Source organism: Anomalospiza imberbis, chromosome 22 (genome assembly GCF_031753505.1).
Source record: "Anomalospiza imberbis isolate Cuckoo-Finch-1a 21T00152 chromosome 22, ASM3175350v1, whole genome shotgun sequence".
Lineage (NCBI taxonomy): Eukaryota > Metazoa > Chordata > Aves > Passeriformes > Viduidae > Anomalospiza > Anomalospiza imberbis.
Window position 1 is genome coordinate 4,671,476 of NC_089702.1, and position 17,175 is coordinate 4,688,650.

At 54.6% G+C, this 17,175-nt stretch overlaps 2 protein-coding genes across 2 annotated transcripts; one reads left to right on the plus strand and one right to left on the minus strand.

Annotated features, from left to right (window-relative positions):
• Positions 1 to 102: 102 nt before the first annotated feature.
• LOC137486592 (parathyroid hormone/parathyroid hormone-related peptide receptor-like) lies at positions 103 to 8,754 on the minus strand. The gene is made up of 13 exons (XM_068212030.1): positions 5,978 to 8,754; positions 4,819 to 4,924; positions 4,307 to 4,417; positions 4,065 to 4,189; positions 3,796 to 3,890; positions 3,273 to 3,450; positions 2,765 to 2,918; positions 2,536 to 2,596; positions 1,918 to 1,984; positions 1,536 to 1,634; positions 1,127 to 1,264; positions 992 to 1,033; positions 103 to 729 (listed from the first exon to the last, which is right to left on the minus strand). Exons 1-13 carry the CDS (start codon positions 6,053 to 6,055, stop codon positions 385 to 387), a joined length of 1,599 nt encoding a protein of 532 aa, XP_068068131.1. The 5' UTR covers positions 6,056 to 8,754; the 3' UTR covers positions 103 to 384.
• A 43-nt stretch (positions 8,755 to 8,797) lies between these two features.
• Positions 8,798 to 13,949, plus strand: MYL4 (myosin light chain 4). Its single transcript, XM_068212008.1, has 7 exons — positions 8,798 to 9,031; positions 9,897 to 9,924; positions 10,483 to 10,632; positions 11,191 to 11,364; positions 11,770 to 11,847; positions 12,589 to 12,632; positions 13,722 to 13,949. The coding sequence occupies exons 1-6, from the start codon at positions 8,945 to 8,947 to the stop codon at positions 12,615 to 12,617; spliced, it is 546 nt and encodes a 181-aa protein (XP_068068109.1). The 5' UTR covers positions 8,798 to 8,944; the 3' UTR covers positions 12,618 to 12,632; positions 13,722 to 13,949.
• Positions 13,950 to 17,175: the final 3,226 nt, after the last annotated feature.

Genomic DNA, 17,175 nt, shown 5'->3' on the forward strand with positions numbered 1-17,175 from the left:
GTGCTGGGCAGGGGAGTCCGAGGCAGCATTGGGCTCATGGATGGGCTTCAGCCGCCCTGGAGCGGTCACCTCCCCCTTGTGGGGTCGGAGCGAGCAGGCAGTGTTTCCTGCTGAAGACTCAAGGCTTTGCAAGCAGAGAGATGGCATCAGTCACTTGCACGTGGAGGAGAATGAGGTTTTATGGCTTGGTTTTGGGCCGGGGTGGAGGAGGAGCGAGAGTACGTGGTCCCTTTGCACCCGGGCTCTGACGGAAAGGGAGCTGCGTTGTTCTGGCTGCTGTGCCAGCCCTGGCTCTCTGTGCACGTGTAAGCAGAGCCCGAAGCGTGAGGATCAGCGTTTCTTCAGGCACATCTGCATGCCCCGGTGGGAAATCCACCCTCCGCTTCACAGCATCGTCTCCAGCTCCTTGTTGGGCTTGGGGTGACACTGAGTCAGCTCTGTCAAATCCACCGTGTTTTCCCCCCGGGCTTTCTGGCTCAGTTCCTGCGCGGGGCAGGGCAGGAGCTGGTCCGAGGCGCCGGAGCCGGGGATGTAGCCGGGCAGGTAGGGCCGGGCCGGGAGCAGCAGCCCCCGGGTGCCCCCCGCTCCCCGCCCCGCCAGGCTGGTGCTGCAGCTTTGGGGGGCCTGGGAGCCCCGCCCGGCGCAGCAGCAGCTCCCGGGGCGCGCCTGCTGCCCCACGTGCAGCGCCAGGAGCCTGCGGAAATGAGCCTTCTTGATCTCGGCCTGCACCTGAGGGAGCAGAGGGGGCTGCTGTGCCCAGAGACAGCAAAACAGCCTTGCCTTGCCCTTTTCCCTTCCCTTTTCCCTCCCCTTCCCTTTTCCCTTACCTCCCTTTCCCTTTTTCCTTTCTCTTTTTTCCCTCCAAATCTTATTGATAGGGATGGATCTGAGCTTTTTGCTCTGGTTATCACATCCTGGGACTGCAAGTTTGCCTTCCCTGACTCTAAAGGGGCAGGAACAGGGAGCTTAGCTCCTCACTCTTCCCACTTACCTCCCCATTGCAAAAGCAGTAGATAAAAGCCACAAAGAAACCCTGCCAAGAGACCAAAAGAGGTGGAGTTTGAGGTCCCTGAGCCTCCCTGGATGAACATCCCTCAATGCTGGGAGCAGTCCTATGCCAGCCCACCTGGGAGGAGTTAAAGAGCATCTCATAGTGCATCTGGATCTGCCACAGGAGCCCGGAGACCTCGGTGTAGGGCATGGCCATGAACACCACGTAGTGGACTCCAAAAAGCGGCATCAGCACCAGCGTGGACTTGAGCAGCTTCCTGAAAAGAGAGACCTCAGAGCCATTCCCCAGGGCCTGCTGGGCAGCCCCCGGCCCCGCAGTGTCCAGGCTGGAGGTGGGAGCAGGAAGAGCTTGGAACTCCAGAGCCAGGCCTCAATTCAGCAGAGCTGCCAGAGGAGCTGGCTGCTGCTGTCCTGCCACCCTTCCTCACTCCTCCAGCCCTTCCCACACCTCTGCTCCTCCTCCACAACCTCGGGGAGCTGTCCTGGTGAACAGGCAGGACACGAGGCTTTGGTGCTGCCAGCACTTGCCTGTACTGCTGCCGGGGGTCCAGCTTGCCCACGGTGGTCTCCCAGAGCTTGGAGGCCAACACCCGGACGATGTTGAGGAAGAGGAAGAAGTTCACCTGCCAACAGACACCCAGCAGTGGTGATGGTGCCCACTGTGAGCTGGGCTCTGCCCTCGGAGCCCTCAGGGACACAGGCAGCTCTGGGTGAGGTGCAGGCAGGGACACGGCAGGGATGCTGTGGTCAGAGCGGGAGGGACCAGAGCCCCTGGATCCCTCTGGGCTCTCCCTGGGTGCCAGAGTGGCTAGGACAAAACTCCAGTGACCACAAGCAAACAGCTCTGGTCTCTATCAATCTTCTTTTCCCAAAAGGAATTGGGAGGTTCATCCACAGGATTCTTACCACGACTGCAGCCAGGATGGGGACCTGATAAATCCATTTCATGTTCCCTGCACTCAGGTCCCAGCACCTGAGAAGACCAGTAAAGAAACTCCTTGGAGAAACCTGACACCACTGGGAAGGATGGCTCCCTGTACCCCCAACCACCCCAGCACACCCAGCTCCCACTCTCCACCCCTTTGGTGGGCTTTGTGTAAATCATGAGCTGTAGCTACAAGCATTTGTAACCATCACGGTAGGGTGAAGCAGGTTTAAATGAGCATTAATGTTCCTGAGGGCTCCTTGGCCACCTCATCCCAAACTCCTGTTGTTCATATGATGGCCTTTCTCCTTTTAAAATGCCTCACTCCAGAATGTGCCCTTCAGCATCCATCTCTCTGCTGTTTATTGATCAATTTATGCTGCAAACCTTCATCCACCATCCTCCCAAATGCAGAACAAAACCACTATTGCTCTGCATTACTGACAATTCTATGAGCAAACCTTGAATGTGTGTTCCCTCCTGTTGTTCTTTTTGGAAAATTTTCATTTCCAAAATGCTCTGGTGCCCACAGATACTTTGCTGGCATTTGCAGCCACTCTTCCCCTCCCAAAGGCCCTGGCAAAGGTGGGTGTACATACTGTGTATCTGCCAGCGAGGCCCTGACGCTGGCCCAGATGGACACAAACACAGCAGGGAGACCTAGAAGGGCAGGGACAGAGTGAGGAGCAGGGTTGAAGCATCACCTTTGCAGATCAAACCAGTTCCTGCATCCCACTGCCCTTCCCTGGGCACTTGGTGCTGCTCGGCCATGGCCACAGCTCCTGGCTGCTCTGCAGGACCATGGCCAGGGCTGGGGTCTGTGCTCACCCCAGCCGATGATGATGAGGACCCACAGGTAGTTCTTGTTGGAGAGGAAGGCCATGAAGATCAGGCTGTGCAGGTAGAGACCTTCCACCAAGATCCAGTAGTGGTTGGTGGCCAGAAAATAGAGGAAGAGAGTCACCACTACCTTGCAGCCAACCTGTGGGCACATGGAGATGCCTGTGTCAGGCTGGTCCCCAAAAGCAAAGCCTGGTGGCTTTTGCTTTCTGGTCACCAAAACCCAGCTGTGCCCCATGTTCTTCTTGCAGAGACTTGCATCTCCTCTGGGATATTCCAGCATCTTCCTTCCCACAGGGCAGGTATTCCCTGTTCTCAGGCCAAGGTACTCTGTGGCTCTGGTCTCTAGTGTGGCACCGGGACAGGGAGGAGCTGGGCAGAGCCAACGGTGGACCTTCCTCCCCTCCTCCTGACAGCGCAGCCCCAGGGAGGATCCCAAGCACATCCCATTGCGTCAGGGCTCCTAAATCCCCCTTTCCCCCCATCCACCACTTGCCAGGTGGCCCCGTTGTCCTGGCAAGGGACCCCTGAAATCGTCCTCCCGCATCCTGTCAGCGTCACCGGGCGCCGTGCCCGAGTAGAGCACCATGTCCTTCAGGAAGATGCTGAGGGCCCGGCAGATGAAGGAGGTGAAGAGGTGCACATGGATGTAATTCCGTGTGCAGTGCAGGCGCCTGTGGAGAAGGGATGTGACACAAACCAAACCCCAGCTGCCCAACTAAATCACCACGCTTGGGCTCAGGGAATGGGGGCTCTCAGAGTGGGCTCTGGGATGTCTGGGCACAGAAACCAGATCTGGGAGGAGGTGGGGTGTCCACACTGTCCAAGAGCAGGGTGGAGCAGATCGGGAGCTGGTCACACTGGGGGTGTTTGGGGCTTTGGGAAATTGGCTGATGTTTGTGTTGGGTCTGGGGTTGTTCCCATTCCTTTGGGGGCTGCCCGCTCCCTGGACTCATGTGTGTGGACAATGGGATGAGTTCCTGTTCTCCCACATGGGAGGGGCTTTGGCCTCTTCTTACTTGAAGTAGGAGAGTATGCAGACAGCGACGATGAGGGAGGCCAGGGAGATGGAGTAGCCCACGGTGTACATGAGATGCAGGCGGTCAAACACCTCCTGGAAGAGAAGGGCTGAGCTCCACCTCCCTGCCAGAGCACAGGGGGAACAGAGCTGGTTTGAGGAGCAGAGAGGGAAGAGCCCCTGCCCCCAGCACTTCCCCTGGCCTTTGCTTCATCCTCCCCTGGCCCCCATCCACACCCCTTTCCCAGCACCTCTGACCAACAAGGTCACCTTCTGGTGGCTCCGGCTCTCGGAGGAGAAGAGCAGGGCACACTCCGTGTAGTTGGCCCAAGTCTTGTTGATGCTGAGAGCCATGGCCCAGGTCCCATAGGCACTGCAGTACCTGTAGGCGTGACCTGGGAACAGCAACGAGCACTGTGGCAGCAGAAGGACCCATGAGAAGCCCAGACTCGTCCCTGCTCCGTGGATTGTCACCAGGGTGAGGTCGCTCTCTGCCCAGGTACAAGACTTGCCTTTGTGGTTGAAGTCGTAGATGTAGTCGGGGCAAGGCACTGACACCTCCTGGCTGGGGGAGCCCCTTGGCCAGCAGATGATCCCATCCCACTCCGGAGGGCAGCTGGGGTCTGGCCAAAGAGCAAAGACACATCTCACATCTCCAGTCAGGGCCTCAGCATAACCTCTGGCTTCCCCAGGTGTGTGCTGGACCAGGGGGAGCAAAACGCTGCCTCAGATCCCCCTGGGCTGCAGAGAGGGAGAAGCTGCAGGGGGCCAGGGAAGGGGACACATCCCACGTCTTCCAGATGGGGCAAGGCCCCTCCACAGCTCCCGTTTGTGGTGTACATGGAGCTGTCTGGAAAATGCTGGAGCCAGTGCTGGCTGCACCCAGAGCACAGATGGTGCCATGAGCTCCACAAACCCCCAGGAGCTGGGTGTCCTCAGCCCCATCCTGCCCCAACAGAGAGGACAGCATTCCCCAAGGTGTAATCAGCTCTACCAGGGCTGGCTCACAGGGGAGGGACAATACCTTTGATCTTCTCCAGCTGGGCCTTTATGTCCCTCTGACACTTTTGCTTGGCCTCCACCAGAAGATAGATCTGCTCTTCTTTTGTAAGAACATCATCGGGATCGACCTACCCAGACAAAACCCAAGCGACAACCCCTTGGCTCAAGTCTTGGCATGGCTGTGCTCTCCCAACCCTCTCCAGAAGAGTCAGGTTTGGGTGGCTTTGGGTAGATTCAACAACACAGGGAAGAAAAAAGCTCTTCCTGCATTCCTGCTCTCATTTTTCCCTCTTCCAAGGCTGATGCTGACCCCAAACCCCTTCCCATCCTCTCCATGGTCATTTCTGCTCATGGTTTTGTGCAGAAATCAGTGGCCTGTTAGGCTCCTGCCCCAGCTCCCTGTCACCCACCACCAGCAGTGCTGGGTGTCCCTGTTGCCCATGCTGAGCTCTCCAGGTCAGGTCTGGCTCCCCTGGGGTAAAGTGCCCGACCAGGGCTCAGCAAAGCAGCCCCTGCCCAGTGCCCGGAGCAGACAGTGCAACCCAGGGCACCTTCAGCCTCCCCAGCACACCACATGTGCAAAGGTCTTTAGGGGTGTTTTGGGCTAAGATGCTTGAAGGAGTTTAGAGCCAGGATGAGGCCAGAGCTTTGGAAGTGAACAGGAGCTGGGATGCAGAAGGGTCACTTTCCCCAAAGTGCCTCCAGTGAGCACAACCAAATCTGGCCCCAGAGAGGAGATCCAGGATTCTCATCCATGCTCCTCCCCAAAGCAGCATCTGGGTGGGTGAATGGGGGGCTGGTCAGGGATGTGGGGCTGGAGTGGGAACCTGGGGGTGCATCAGCAGGATGGGGGCCTGACTGTGGGGGTCTCACTGGCTGTACCCAGCTCTGCCCTCCAGCCCCTCCTGCACTGCTCGTAATCCACCCGCTCTGCTCCCCCGACGCCTCCGAGGCACTGAACCCTGCCCTGGATGTGCGCAAGAAATGGAAAAGCCATCACGCTGCAGTGCCTCCATGGCTGCTGGAAAGCTTTTAGCAGGAGTGGAGATGCTCTCCCCTCCTGCCCAGCAGCTCTGCGGAGCGGGATGTTTGTCGGGAGCACAGCTAGCCCAGCCCGGGCCAGTGGCAACATTTAAAGCCAGGAGAGGGACGGGAGGAGCCCCGGGGCCACGCAGACTTACCAGAGCCCACGCCGAGCTCAGGAGGCAGCAGCAGAGGAGAGTCACCATGATACCTCCCACAGGGCCAGATGCCTCCATGGTGCCACTGGTCACTCGGATGGGGACTTCAGGGACCAGAATCGCTGCCAGCGGTGGAGTGGGCTGGTGTGTTCAGCAGGACAGAGCATCTTCTGGGAGCACCTTCCTGGCTGCCAGCCCCTCTGAGGTGAGGTGGCAGTGGGGGCTCAGCCCGTCCCTGGGAGATCAGGGCTGGGTGAGTTCCCCGTCCCTGTGGGATCCCTAGAGGGATCTGCTCACAGGCTCTCCAGGCAGGGGGTTTTCTGCCCCCACCATGCTTGATCCTATTCTCTCTTTGTGTCTTGCCTGCTTTAAGCAGCTCCCGGAGCGTGTGCAAACAATTGCCGTTCGGATGGAGATGGCAGAGGTTTATTGGCTTAGCCCAAGGTGCTAAAATCCTCTTCATTCAAGGCAGATTCCTCTTCTCTCTTCAGAAACTTCTCTCACTGCCTGGTGGCTCATTTTTCAACTGTCACAGCATTCCCCCACTGCCCCCACGCTCCTAAGTCCCTTCTAGCCCCAGACTGGTCCCAAGTAGCTGGAGGAAGGTGGGGAAAATCCCAGCGAAGTGGCTGGAGGCAGGGAGGCAGAGGGTGCAAGCACGTGAGCAGCACCTCGAGCTGATGCTCCTGCGATGGGATGTCTTTCAGGCAGACTCCGGTTTAACCCTTTTCCTTCTCCGGGGGCTGGGATGTGTTTTGGGGAGATGTGCTGGGATCTGTCCTGCTCTCCCAGGCACCCGCAGTGACCTCAGGGCACGTCTGCATTCAGTCTCCTCGGGAGAGGGGCTGGAGGCTCCATCCTGGGGCAGGGGGGTGGAGGGAGCAGCCACCCGGATGGGGTCCCACACCGTCACTGGGTGTCCGGTCAGAGCTGGTCCCACTGAAGCTGTCACCATCCCTTGTCACCTGCATCGCCCTGGCATGGCCCCAGGGCTGTCCCCTGCCTTTCAGGGTCATGCTGATGCCCAGCTTGCTCCCACCGCCCAGCCAGTTCCAACACCTTGTGACCCCCAGCAGCCCGAGCCCTGGGGAAATGGGGCACAAAGAGGGGAACCCTCTTTCCCCAGGCAGGTTGTCATTAGTGGGATGAGGCTGGAATTCAACAGCCCAGTGCCAAATCCCTGGAATAGCAGCTCCCAGCCTGGGCCCCTCCCCTGGCACATATAATCCATGTCCAGACACAGTTCCTGCTGCCTCTGTGAGTGCCCCAATCCTGCACAGAGCCTTCCTTGGGGTTTTCCTGACAAGGCAGCTCACTCTGGTCCCAGCCATGAGCCCCTGTGACTGCGGGATAAGGGTCAGAGTCCTGCTGGGCTCCTGGGTGAGGGGAGGCCCAGGGAACACCGCAAATCCCAAGGACAGGGCTCAGGAGGGGCTGCTGCTCCTGCTGATGGAATCAGACAGCAAAACAAGCCCCACGGTGGCCATCAGCTGAAAATCAAGGAGGGGCTGGGGACATTGTCTGCAGCTGCCTGTCTCCACTGCCCGAGCCATGGCGTGGGTGAGACACCAGCTCTGCCAGCGGCTCCTCCGGGTGCTGCACAGGCACAGAGGGTGAGCAGGGCATAAACAGCCAGACTGCACATGAATGTTTTCTGAAGGCTCTGCTGGGTCTAATTTCTGACCCAGAAGCTGCTGGGGAGTGAAGACAAGAGTTAAGGTGAGGTTATTTTAGAGTCAATGGATGCTGACAGGGAGGCAGCTCAGGGGCAATTTGATTCCCTTGATTTCCCAGGCGACACCTGACCCAGGCTCTGAGTTCACACTTAGCAAAACATGTTGAGCTTTTGGCTAAATGACTCGTTATATTCTAGAGAGCTCTGGAAAGCAATGATTGCAAATGACACCCATCCAGCCCCCTCAGCTCCCCAGTCCCCGCTAGCAATGAGGAGATAACAGCACACAGAGAATTCCCAGCAGTTTGTGGCTGCTCCCTCCTCCAGAATGACCCCCTTAACTCCTCCTTTGCCCTGGTGCCCCACACATCTCGTTCAAGTTGATGGTTTAGAATGTCTCAGTAAAACCCTCAAGCTCCATTTTCTGGGATGCTGAACTTCAGTGAGTTCTGTGCCATTGTGAGTCTTCAGTTGGAAGAGGAGGGTGGGAGCAGGAGCATCTCCCACCAGAGCCTGCCCAGCACCTGGAGAGGAGCCAAATGGAGACTTCATCTGCCCTGCAGGTTTTGGAAGTGCTTAGGATGGGTGGTGCAAGGCTGGGAAAGATTTGCACTGATGAATTCAGTTGTGTCTTTGGCCATCATTTCCATTTCCTCATTAGCCACCCTGAGGGAGGATAGCACCTATACTGGTCTTTTCCAGGGCACAAGCTCAGCCCTGGGGAGAGACTGGGACAAAGCAGACCCTGAGCATGAGGCCAAGGGAATGTTCAGAGAGTTGTGAGCTCCTTTGAAGCAGCACTTTGTAAATCCTGGTCTTAAAAGGGCTCTGCAGTGCTGGCCCTCGCAGCCTGCCTGCAAACAGGCGCATTTTGCCGTGGGTATCGCGGCAGGTTTATCAGCCATCCTGTTGCTATTTTCTTGCCTGGCCTCCGTGGCCATTTGCGTTTAGGTTTCAGTGATCATTTAGCAAGCAGCCCCCATGCAGCCCACCCGGTGCAGGTGCTGGAGGGGGACATGTCCCCCCTTGTACAGCTGGGGAGGGGGGGCGGCTGGTGGCTCCGTGGAGCCAGGAGCTGATGACAATGGGCAATTGTCAAATTGGGGCCCCTCTCGTTTGAGTTTTCTTCCTTTTATAGTAAGTAGCAGTTGCTCCAGCAGCTGGCCTGCCCCTCCAGGGTGAGCACTGGGCTCCGTATATAAGGGAAGGAGCTGCCTTTGCCTTTCATCCCTCCGTTCGCTTCCCTCGCTGGGCGGCAGGACTCATCCCGCACCTCCGCAAATCCCAGCGCGATGCCGCTCAAGAAACCCGACCCGAGGAAGGAAGCAGCCAAAGCAGCTCCAGGCTCGGAGCCTGTCTTCGATCCCAAGAGCGTGAAGGTGAGTGAGGAATGAAGACGTCACGGTGTTTCTCCGTGCCTGTCATCTGCCAGGCACAGGCGACGCAAAGCGCTCTGCAAATTGCATTAGCCAGGCTGGAAGCCAGCCTTGGGAGGGGAAAGTTACCCGATTGTGTGGATGCAACAGGCTGGGAGTGATGCTGTCCTCGCTGGGGAGACGTGTCAGTGTTGCCCACCCAGCCCTGCCCAGCACTCACTGGAGGGAGCCAGGACGCTGCTCCCAGAGCTGCGGCTGCAGAGTCGAACCCCCGGCTCCTGCTGAGACCCCGTGTCGGGGTCAGGAGGGTCAGCTTTTATTGCCTCAGGAGCAATAAAAAGCTTCTCTGCCACCCACTGTCTCCGTCCTGAAGTATTTTGTTGCCTGTGTTGCCTCCTCCACATAAGAGCATCCTTTATCCAACAGCTCCACAACAGGAACTCACTTTTTCCATGATTCCTCAGGATACTTACATTTTTAAGCCATAGCTGTGGCAGGAGAGTTATTAAGAGCAGGCTCAGCATGGAGGCTGTTTAATCACTTGAACTTGGGATCAGGCCCTAAAAGAACATCCTTTCCACCCAAAATAGTCCTGACTGTGGTCTGAGCATCCCTCCTGCCTGCCCACCCCGCTGCTGCCAGCTGTGCTCTCCCCAGCTGTGCTCTCCCCAGGGATGTCAGCTCCACAGCGAGGGCAGAAGCAGTCGGGGACATGGCACAGCCAGACCTGGCATAGATACAGGACACGGCATGGATATGGCCCCCTGCCCCAAGCCTGGGGAGGGAGAGGTCCAGAGGGGAGAGTTCCTTTGCTCTCTCCAGCAGCAATCCACATCTCATGCCCAGCTCTGCTTCCTTCTCTTTACAGATTGAATTCACAGCAGAGCAGATTGAAGGTAAGTGCTGAGTTCAGCTTCTCTCAGAGATGGCTTTAGAAATGGGGAATCCTTTTTCCAGGTAGTTTTTTACCACAGACATAAGAGCTGAGGCCCCACACATTAAATCCCCTCTTGGGGGAAAGGCCAGCAGGATCCACAGCCTGGCAGGTAAAAGGTATTTTTCATTCATGGTGTGAGATGCAGCCTGGGTCAAAGTCAGGGCTTCTGGTGGGAGGAACAGCCTCTGGCGACACAGGGACAGCCCCAGAGAGTGGAGATCCGAGTGGAAAAGGGGCCAAGTACAGATGTCCTGCAGCAAAGCCAGCTGCTGAGAGTACAGGGATTCAGCAGGTCACCCAGCCAGCTCTGCAGAGGTGACAAAACCTGCCTGAGCAGCCAAGCAACTCGTCTAAGGAGTCTGGCAAACCTCAGCCCGCATTGCACAAGCTCACTCGGGGCTGCCACGCATTCAGAGGGCACAACATGCACGTGTCCGTCCCTTCCCTGCCTGCCAGGCACGACGTGCTGCTTCCCTGGAGTGGAAATGGGGCCGCTCCGAGCTCTTCTTCCCTGCAGAGTTCAGAGAAGCCTTCGGGCTGTTTGACCGGACGCCTGCGGGGACGATGCAGATCAGCTACGGACAGTGCGGGGACGTCCTCCGGGCGCTCGGCCACAACCCCACCAACGCAGAGGTCCTCAAGGTGCTGGGCAAGCCCAAACCAGAAGGTGACAGCATGCTGGGGACAGGGTGGGACAAGCAATTCCTGTGCTCCCTGTCAGCAAGTAGAGGGCTACATTCCCTGTAGGAAGAACCCTTTGAGGTGAAGGAACTGGGAAGGAAATTATGCAGACAGGCTTCATTCCTGTGTAATTCCTTCACTCCCCTTCCCCATACCATGGATGATGACATACTCGTAGGCAGTAGGCAGTCCTCACACAGGAATGGTGGCAAGTGATGCTTAGCAGACTTTCTCCTGAACTGGTGCAAACTGGTATAACCAGGCCAGTCCCGGTGTGACCACATTACTGTGGTGACAGATGACCCACCTCATGGTTTAGTTTTGGGCTGATATCAGGGGTCTCTGTGCACTCCCCTAATGTTAATACTTCATTCCTCATATGGATCTTCCAATCTCAAGTCTAATACAATAGTTTTGTCTCCTCACGGGGCTTCTCCCCTGCACTCTGATGGAAAAGAGACCAAGAGAGTTAACCAGGAGATCCTCAGAGGCTGAATTTAGCCATATGAGGGTTAATCTCTGACCCCATCTCCTCCTCTTCCAGAAATGAACACAAAGATGCTGGACTTTGAGACCTTCCTCCCCATCCTGCAGCACTTCACTCGCAACAAGGAGCAGGGCACCTTTGAGGACTTTGTGGAAGGGCTGCGTGTCTTCGACAAGGAGGGCAACGGGATGGTCATGGGGGCCGAGCTGCGCCATGTGCTGGTCACGCTGGGTATGGCTGGCCCCGGGGCTGGCCCGGGGGGAGCAAGGCATGGGCCCCGAGCTCTTCTGGGCAAGTGGCTCAGGTGGCTGGCTGGTTTCACATATTGCAGAGGCCCTTTTTCACTCTGCTGCTCACAGGCTCTTTTAGGAGACAGTAGTCCTGAATGTGTGGCCATTTCCACCTCATGCATGACTCAGGCAAGAAGGAGACTCTAGAACATCCTCAGTTATCAGACAACAGTTGCAGTGTAGTCCTCTCTCCACCATCTCCCACCAGCATTCCTCAGTAGTGGCACACAGCTCCTCCCTAATCCCCCTCTCCTCCCTCTGGTGTCTCTGGTTATCTGGAAGAAGGACAGGAAGGTCCTGGCAGGTTGAAAACCCTTCCCCTCACCTCTCCATCCTCCTGTTCCAGGAGAGAAGATGACAGAAAGCGAGGTGGAGCAGCTCATGGCAGGGCAGGAAGATGCCAATGGCTGTATTAACTATGAAGGTAAGAGCAGGAGATTCCCATTGGGGCCATCTCAGACATGGCTGTCTTGTCCTAGGGTGCAAAATGCATCCTCTGCAAGGGCTCTGGTTGGACTTGATGTTCTTAATGGTCTTTTCTAACCTCAATGATTCCATGATTCTATGACACTGGTGATCACTGGGAGGGAGGTGTGGACCACCTTGCAAAGCCTTTCCAAAAAAGCACTGAGACATGGAACAAGGGGTGGGAACAAGGTGGTTTTGCCAGTGATTTCCAGGAAAAGCAGCTGAAGACAGCATGTTTCCAAGGAGTTCAGGGTTGTTTTATCCACAGTTTTGGCACTGTTTTGTTGCAATCTATTGAAAATAAACAAAGCCAGCATCTTTCCCAGCAGAGGCTAATTGGGAACATTTGGAGACCTGGATCACTCGCTGCTCCAAGAGGGTGAAAATCTGGAATAGGAGGTGGTTAAATTTAGGAACCCCTAAAATTGGAGAGCAGTGAGGAAAACAGGGGACCCATTTCCCTTGGCTTCAGAAAAATGGGGATAATGGTACTGGCTCATCTCCAAGGGTTGGCATCACTCTGACCAGGTTGGGGATGGCATGCAAAAAGTGGGAACAGAACGAGGAATGTTAGTCCTGGCACAGCATCCCCTTCATCCCTGGAGGGTCCGGGCTGGGGGTCCCCCCTGCTGCCTCTCCACCTGCTCCTCCCAGCTCCCAACATGTCCTGACCCCTCACACTCTCATTTCTCCTCAGCTTTTGTCAAGCACATCATGTCTGGCTGAAACAAGACACTTCAGGTGAGTTCAGTGGCGTCTCCTGCTGCTCACTCCAAAACTGGAAATTTTGGAGCAGGGGCAGGGAAGCCAAAACCCAAACCTGCAGTGGACTAATGCCACAGGAATAATCCCAGCTCCGAAGGCACAGAAGTTATGTTGATGATAAGGAATTTCATTTGTAACTCCTGCCAATTAAAATTTATCAGGACAGCATCACAACTATGATGGTCCTTTGTGGTCTGGGTAATTGGACAGAGTCTCTGCTTGGAAAGAAAGAGGTGATTTATGATGCCACATTTTCTAACCTGCCAGAAGCTGAGGGGGTCAACAGCAGCCACTGGAAATCAATATTTTTAAACCTGCATCAGTGAATGACTCAATGCTAAGAAAATATTTAGTACTTAGAGAGGAAATTTCCAAACTGAGAAATATCATCATTCCCATTAATGTTACAAAGAATAAGGAAAATGTACCATGGATTTTCTTAAACATTTTCACATTCCTAAAGATCTGCCTGAGGAAAACAGAGAAACATTGCTAAGGGGATCAGGTTTCTTTGAGGCTGAATTATCCCTCTAAAGTCCATTAAATTGAAAAGAAAATCCAAATTGCGGCCTGGCCCCAGTTTTCCCACCAATTTCTTATGATTTCATTCTCTATTTACTTTTCTAAACATTTCTCCTATCCTTCAGCTATGTAAAAGGCAGGAGGCCAGCAGGGAAAAAAAAAAGTAAAAATTACCTTCGGATAGTGCTAAATACACAAATTAAACATTTTTAAAATGTTTAACCTCCCAAAATCTCTTTAAACATCAGAAGGTTAAAATGAAGACAGATCGAAGTCTGAACTTTGAATGTTCAGCATCCTTTTTATCTCCTTTTTAATCCATTTCTCTCTGGTCCCTGTTCATCAGCTCAGCAATATAGATGGTTGGGTGGCAAAGGCTGACAGGAGATTTAATTCTTCACATAACTATTTGCATATAAAACTCTTTTAAAAATGGTGTTGAATTACAGCCTTTGACATTTTGGGTTCATCTGAGAAAGAATATTCTGAATACTCTCATCCCAAAGATTCTTTGCATTCAGACCTCTCCCACTTGTCTCCCAGGCTCTCAGAAATGCTTGGACCCACCTGAGCACCGTGAAGAGCAAGACTCCTCCATGCATGTCCTTTCCCTGGGATGTTTTGCCTAAGCCGTCGTTGGCCACCACGTGTGTGTACCTGAGCCTGGTACTCAGTGACATATCTGCAACTAGGTTTTAAACCTCAAGTTACTCTTTTCAGGTTTTCCCTGTGACATTTGCCTCATTAAATTTCATTCCTTCCTCCCTTAAATGGTTTGTCTGCCTTGACTTGGGACTACTTATTGACACGGTGGGTGGAGGAGACCCCTCGGTCTCCACCAGCTCTCAGAGGTAACAGGGCATTTCCATGGAGAGGGGGAAAAGGCAGGGAATGCAAAGGAAGAGTTCAGGCTTGTAAGTGAGGATCATCAATGTACTGCTTGTCCCAGTCAGGAAAGGCCCCTTAAAAACCCCAAAATATCAGAAAAGCATGAAAAATATTCTTTGTTCTCTATCAATGAGACATCCAAAAGTCTAATTTTGAAGGTTTTCAGAAAGTTGACTCCTGCTGAATCAGCGAGGCAGAAGAAAAATGGGGCAAGAACAGGTCCAGGCCCAGCCAAACTGGGCCAGGTCCACCCTCATGGCATGGGGTGATGGCCCATGGGGTGTGGGTAGTGTCCTGCCTGGGATGGAGCCCAGCCAGGACGGGCTCCCTGGACGGTTCTTCTCCAGGCAGATGGTGTGTTCCAGCCAGGAGCTCTCTGGGGGCTGTGTGATACAAGCTGGTGACTCTTTCCCTCTTCCTACCTGCAAAGCAATCTTCAGAGCATCGCCACAAGCGGTGAATAATTCATGACACGTAACTCAGCCTTCTCATCAGCAGAACACCTGGGAGCAGAAAACACTTTCCTTTGATTTGTTCCTTATTCCAACGTCCTCACTCTGTCTTTGACTAGAAATCGAAGGCATTTTGCTCCGACGTGTTGACTTCAGCTGCCACTCGCTCGTTCCTGTGCAGTGACTGAGTAACAGCTGCTTTCAATTCCCACTGTTTGATTCAACTGCTCATAAAAAGCAACACAAGCTGTTTATAGATGCAAGATTAGATTTGAGCTCCTCTTTGTGCTATTCCTACAGCTTCCATTGGGCAGGATCTGGGCACCTCGTGTTTTTGATGCACTCTCTGTGCTTTAACCTCCTAGAGGACCGTGGTGACGGGGCCAGAAGGGACCCTGCTTGCTGCACACTCACTCCGGGGTCACGTCTGTCCTTGTCACTGCTGTGGCACTGACTCCTGCAGCAGAACGTGCTGCGGCAGAGAGGAACTGAGCAGAGGAGAGGTGGGGACCTCAGCTCACAGAGGAAATCCACAGCAGGGACTGGGGGCCCTGGAGCTGTGATTCCCCTGCTATAGCCACGATATTCCTGCTGCAGCCATGATATTCCTGTGTAGCCACCATATCCCTACTCCTCTGATATCTCTGCTAGCCGTGATATTCCCACTAAAGCTGTGACATCCCTGCCCTGCAAGCCAAGAGGCTGCACTCTCACTCCTCTGTGCAGAGCACAGGCCTTGTGTTTGAGCCCCCAGCTTCCATGGTGAAAGGAGTAACACTAAATTAAAACCAAAGTGAGACCTGCAAAGAGGCAGACAGAAAGCAAGCAGTGGGAAATGACAGAACTACAGGAAAACAGGGAAGAGCCAGCCAAACTTTAGGGACCTGTTGTGTCTCTTTAGGATAAAGCAGAGCTGGTTTGCAGCAAAGCAGGTTGGAATGATGCACTTGAACAGGCACAGTGTGTAAGTCTGTACCTCTGCTTGTGCCTCCATGCCTCTTTCCCTGGCAAGGCTGCTCCCCTCCTCTGGGAAAGTTGAGGATTCCACAGAGAAAGCAGCTTTGGTCCCATGGACATTTATAAAAGCGTCTGTGGGTGCCAGTGAGTGACCCCACAGGCAGAATTGCACTGTAGGTCTGAGCAGTCTCTGTAAATCCAGATCTCCAAAGACAACAGCAAACACTGACCTTTTACAGTTTGGATGTTTTACATGAATTCCAGGGGACTCTGAGGAGAGGTACAAGGAGCCCCCACGCTCCGGAGAGCCTGTATCTCCTCAGGCTGTGATAAGACAGATTCTCATACCAAAGAAGGTCTGGATGTCAGTTCTGTGCCCTGGGGAATGGGAGAGACAGATGGAGCCAGCTTTCATCCCCAGGAGGAGTTATCTGCAGTGCACGAGATCAGGAGGAGGATGAATATGGACTGTGCTCCTTGAAAGGCTCCTTCCTGGAGCCCCAGACCACGTACACACACCACCATCATCACCATCAGCAAGTGAGGCCAAAGGCCTTCAGAGAAGGAGACACTTCATGTTACTCACACCCTCCTTTTGTCTGGCAAAATGACTTGGATCGACCTGATTAGGAAAACAGGTGTCCATCCCAGGGGACAGCACTGCTCTGCGGTTAAAATTTGTTGTTTGTCTCAGGTGAAGGATTGAAGAAAGCTTTGCCTGCTCACACCCTGAGTGCAAACACCCGCAGATTTGCTGCCAATAACAAATTTGTAACTACACCTTTCAGAAGTGCAGAGAAAGAGGGGAAGGAGGCAGGCTGAGCCCTCCTGCTCCACACACAGCTTTTGTTCTCAGGTGAAGATACAGCCCCTGCCCACGTGTGTTGGGCAGCACATCAGGATCTGACCAAAGCACTGAGCAGAGCAAGACGGAGCACAGAGTCCGTGTGTGCATCGGGGTGTTGTTATGGCTAATTCAGCAAACCCACAGAAGGATTTGGACAAAGAAGGCCTCTGCTAGTTGCAGGCGGCTATTGATAGGTCAGTATATTTAATAACCTGCAGTCTACTTGTACATCTTTATTCCATTCATTTGCTAAAGCTCTGTGTGTCAGATACTGCACTTTCAAACACATCCAAGTTGTAACTGGCAAATTACCTGCCTTGTACTTCTACCCCGGTCTGCCAGTTTTACTCCTGGATATGAGGGCATCACAAGGAATTTCTTCACAGAATGGGTTGTTAAACACTGGAAGGGGCTGCCCAGGGAGATGTCCAAGGAACGACTGGACGTGGCACTCAGTGCTCTGGCCCACTGACAAGGCGGCGATCGGTCACAGGCTGGACTCGATGCTTTGGGAGGTCTCTCTCAACCCACATGAACCTGCGCTTTTCTGATATCGTGGCTGAACCTACCGGGGAGCTCCATCAGCACGGACCCCTGGGTGACGGGGACAGGAGCCGGGCCGTGCTGACCCCGACACTGGGAACGGGGGCACGGGAGCCTCCAGCCAAACCCAGCGCGGGGGCCGGGCTGGCTCAGGACGCGCTGGTGATGGCAGGAGGGAGCCCTCGCACCAGCACCCCGAGAGACGCGAGGGTTCCCGACAGACCTGGGGATCCCCAGAGCTCGTTCTGTGGCACCAAGCGCAAGTTCTACATTCCAATGGTGCTCCGAGGGACGAGCCACAGGCCCTGCC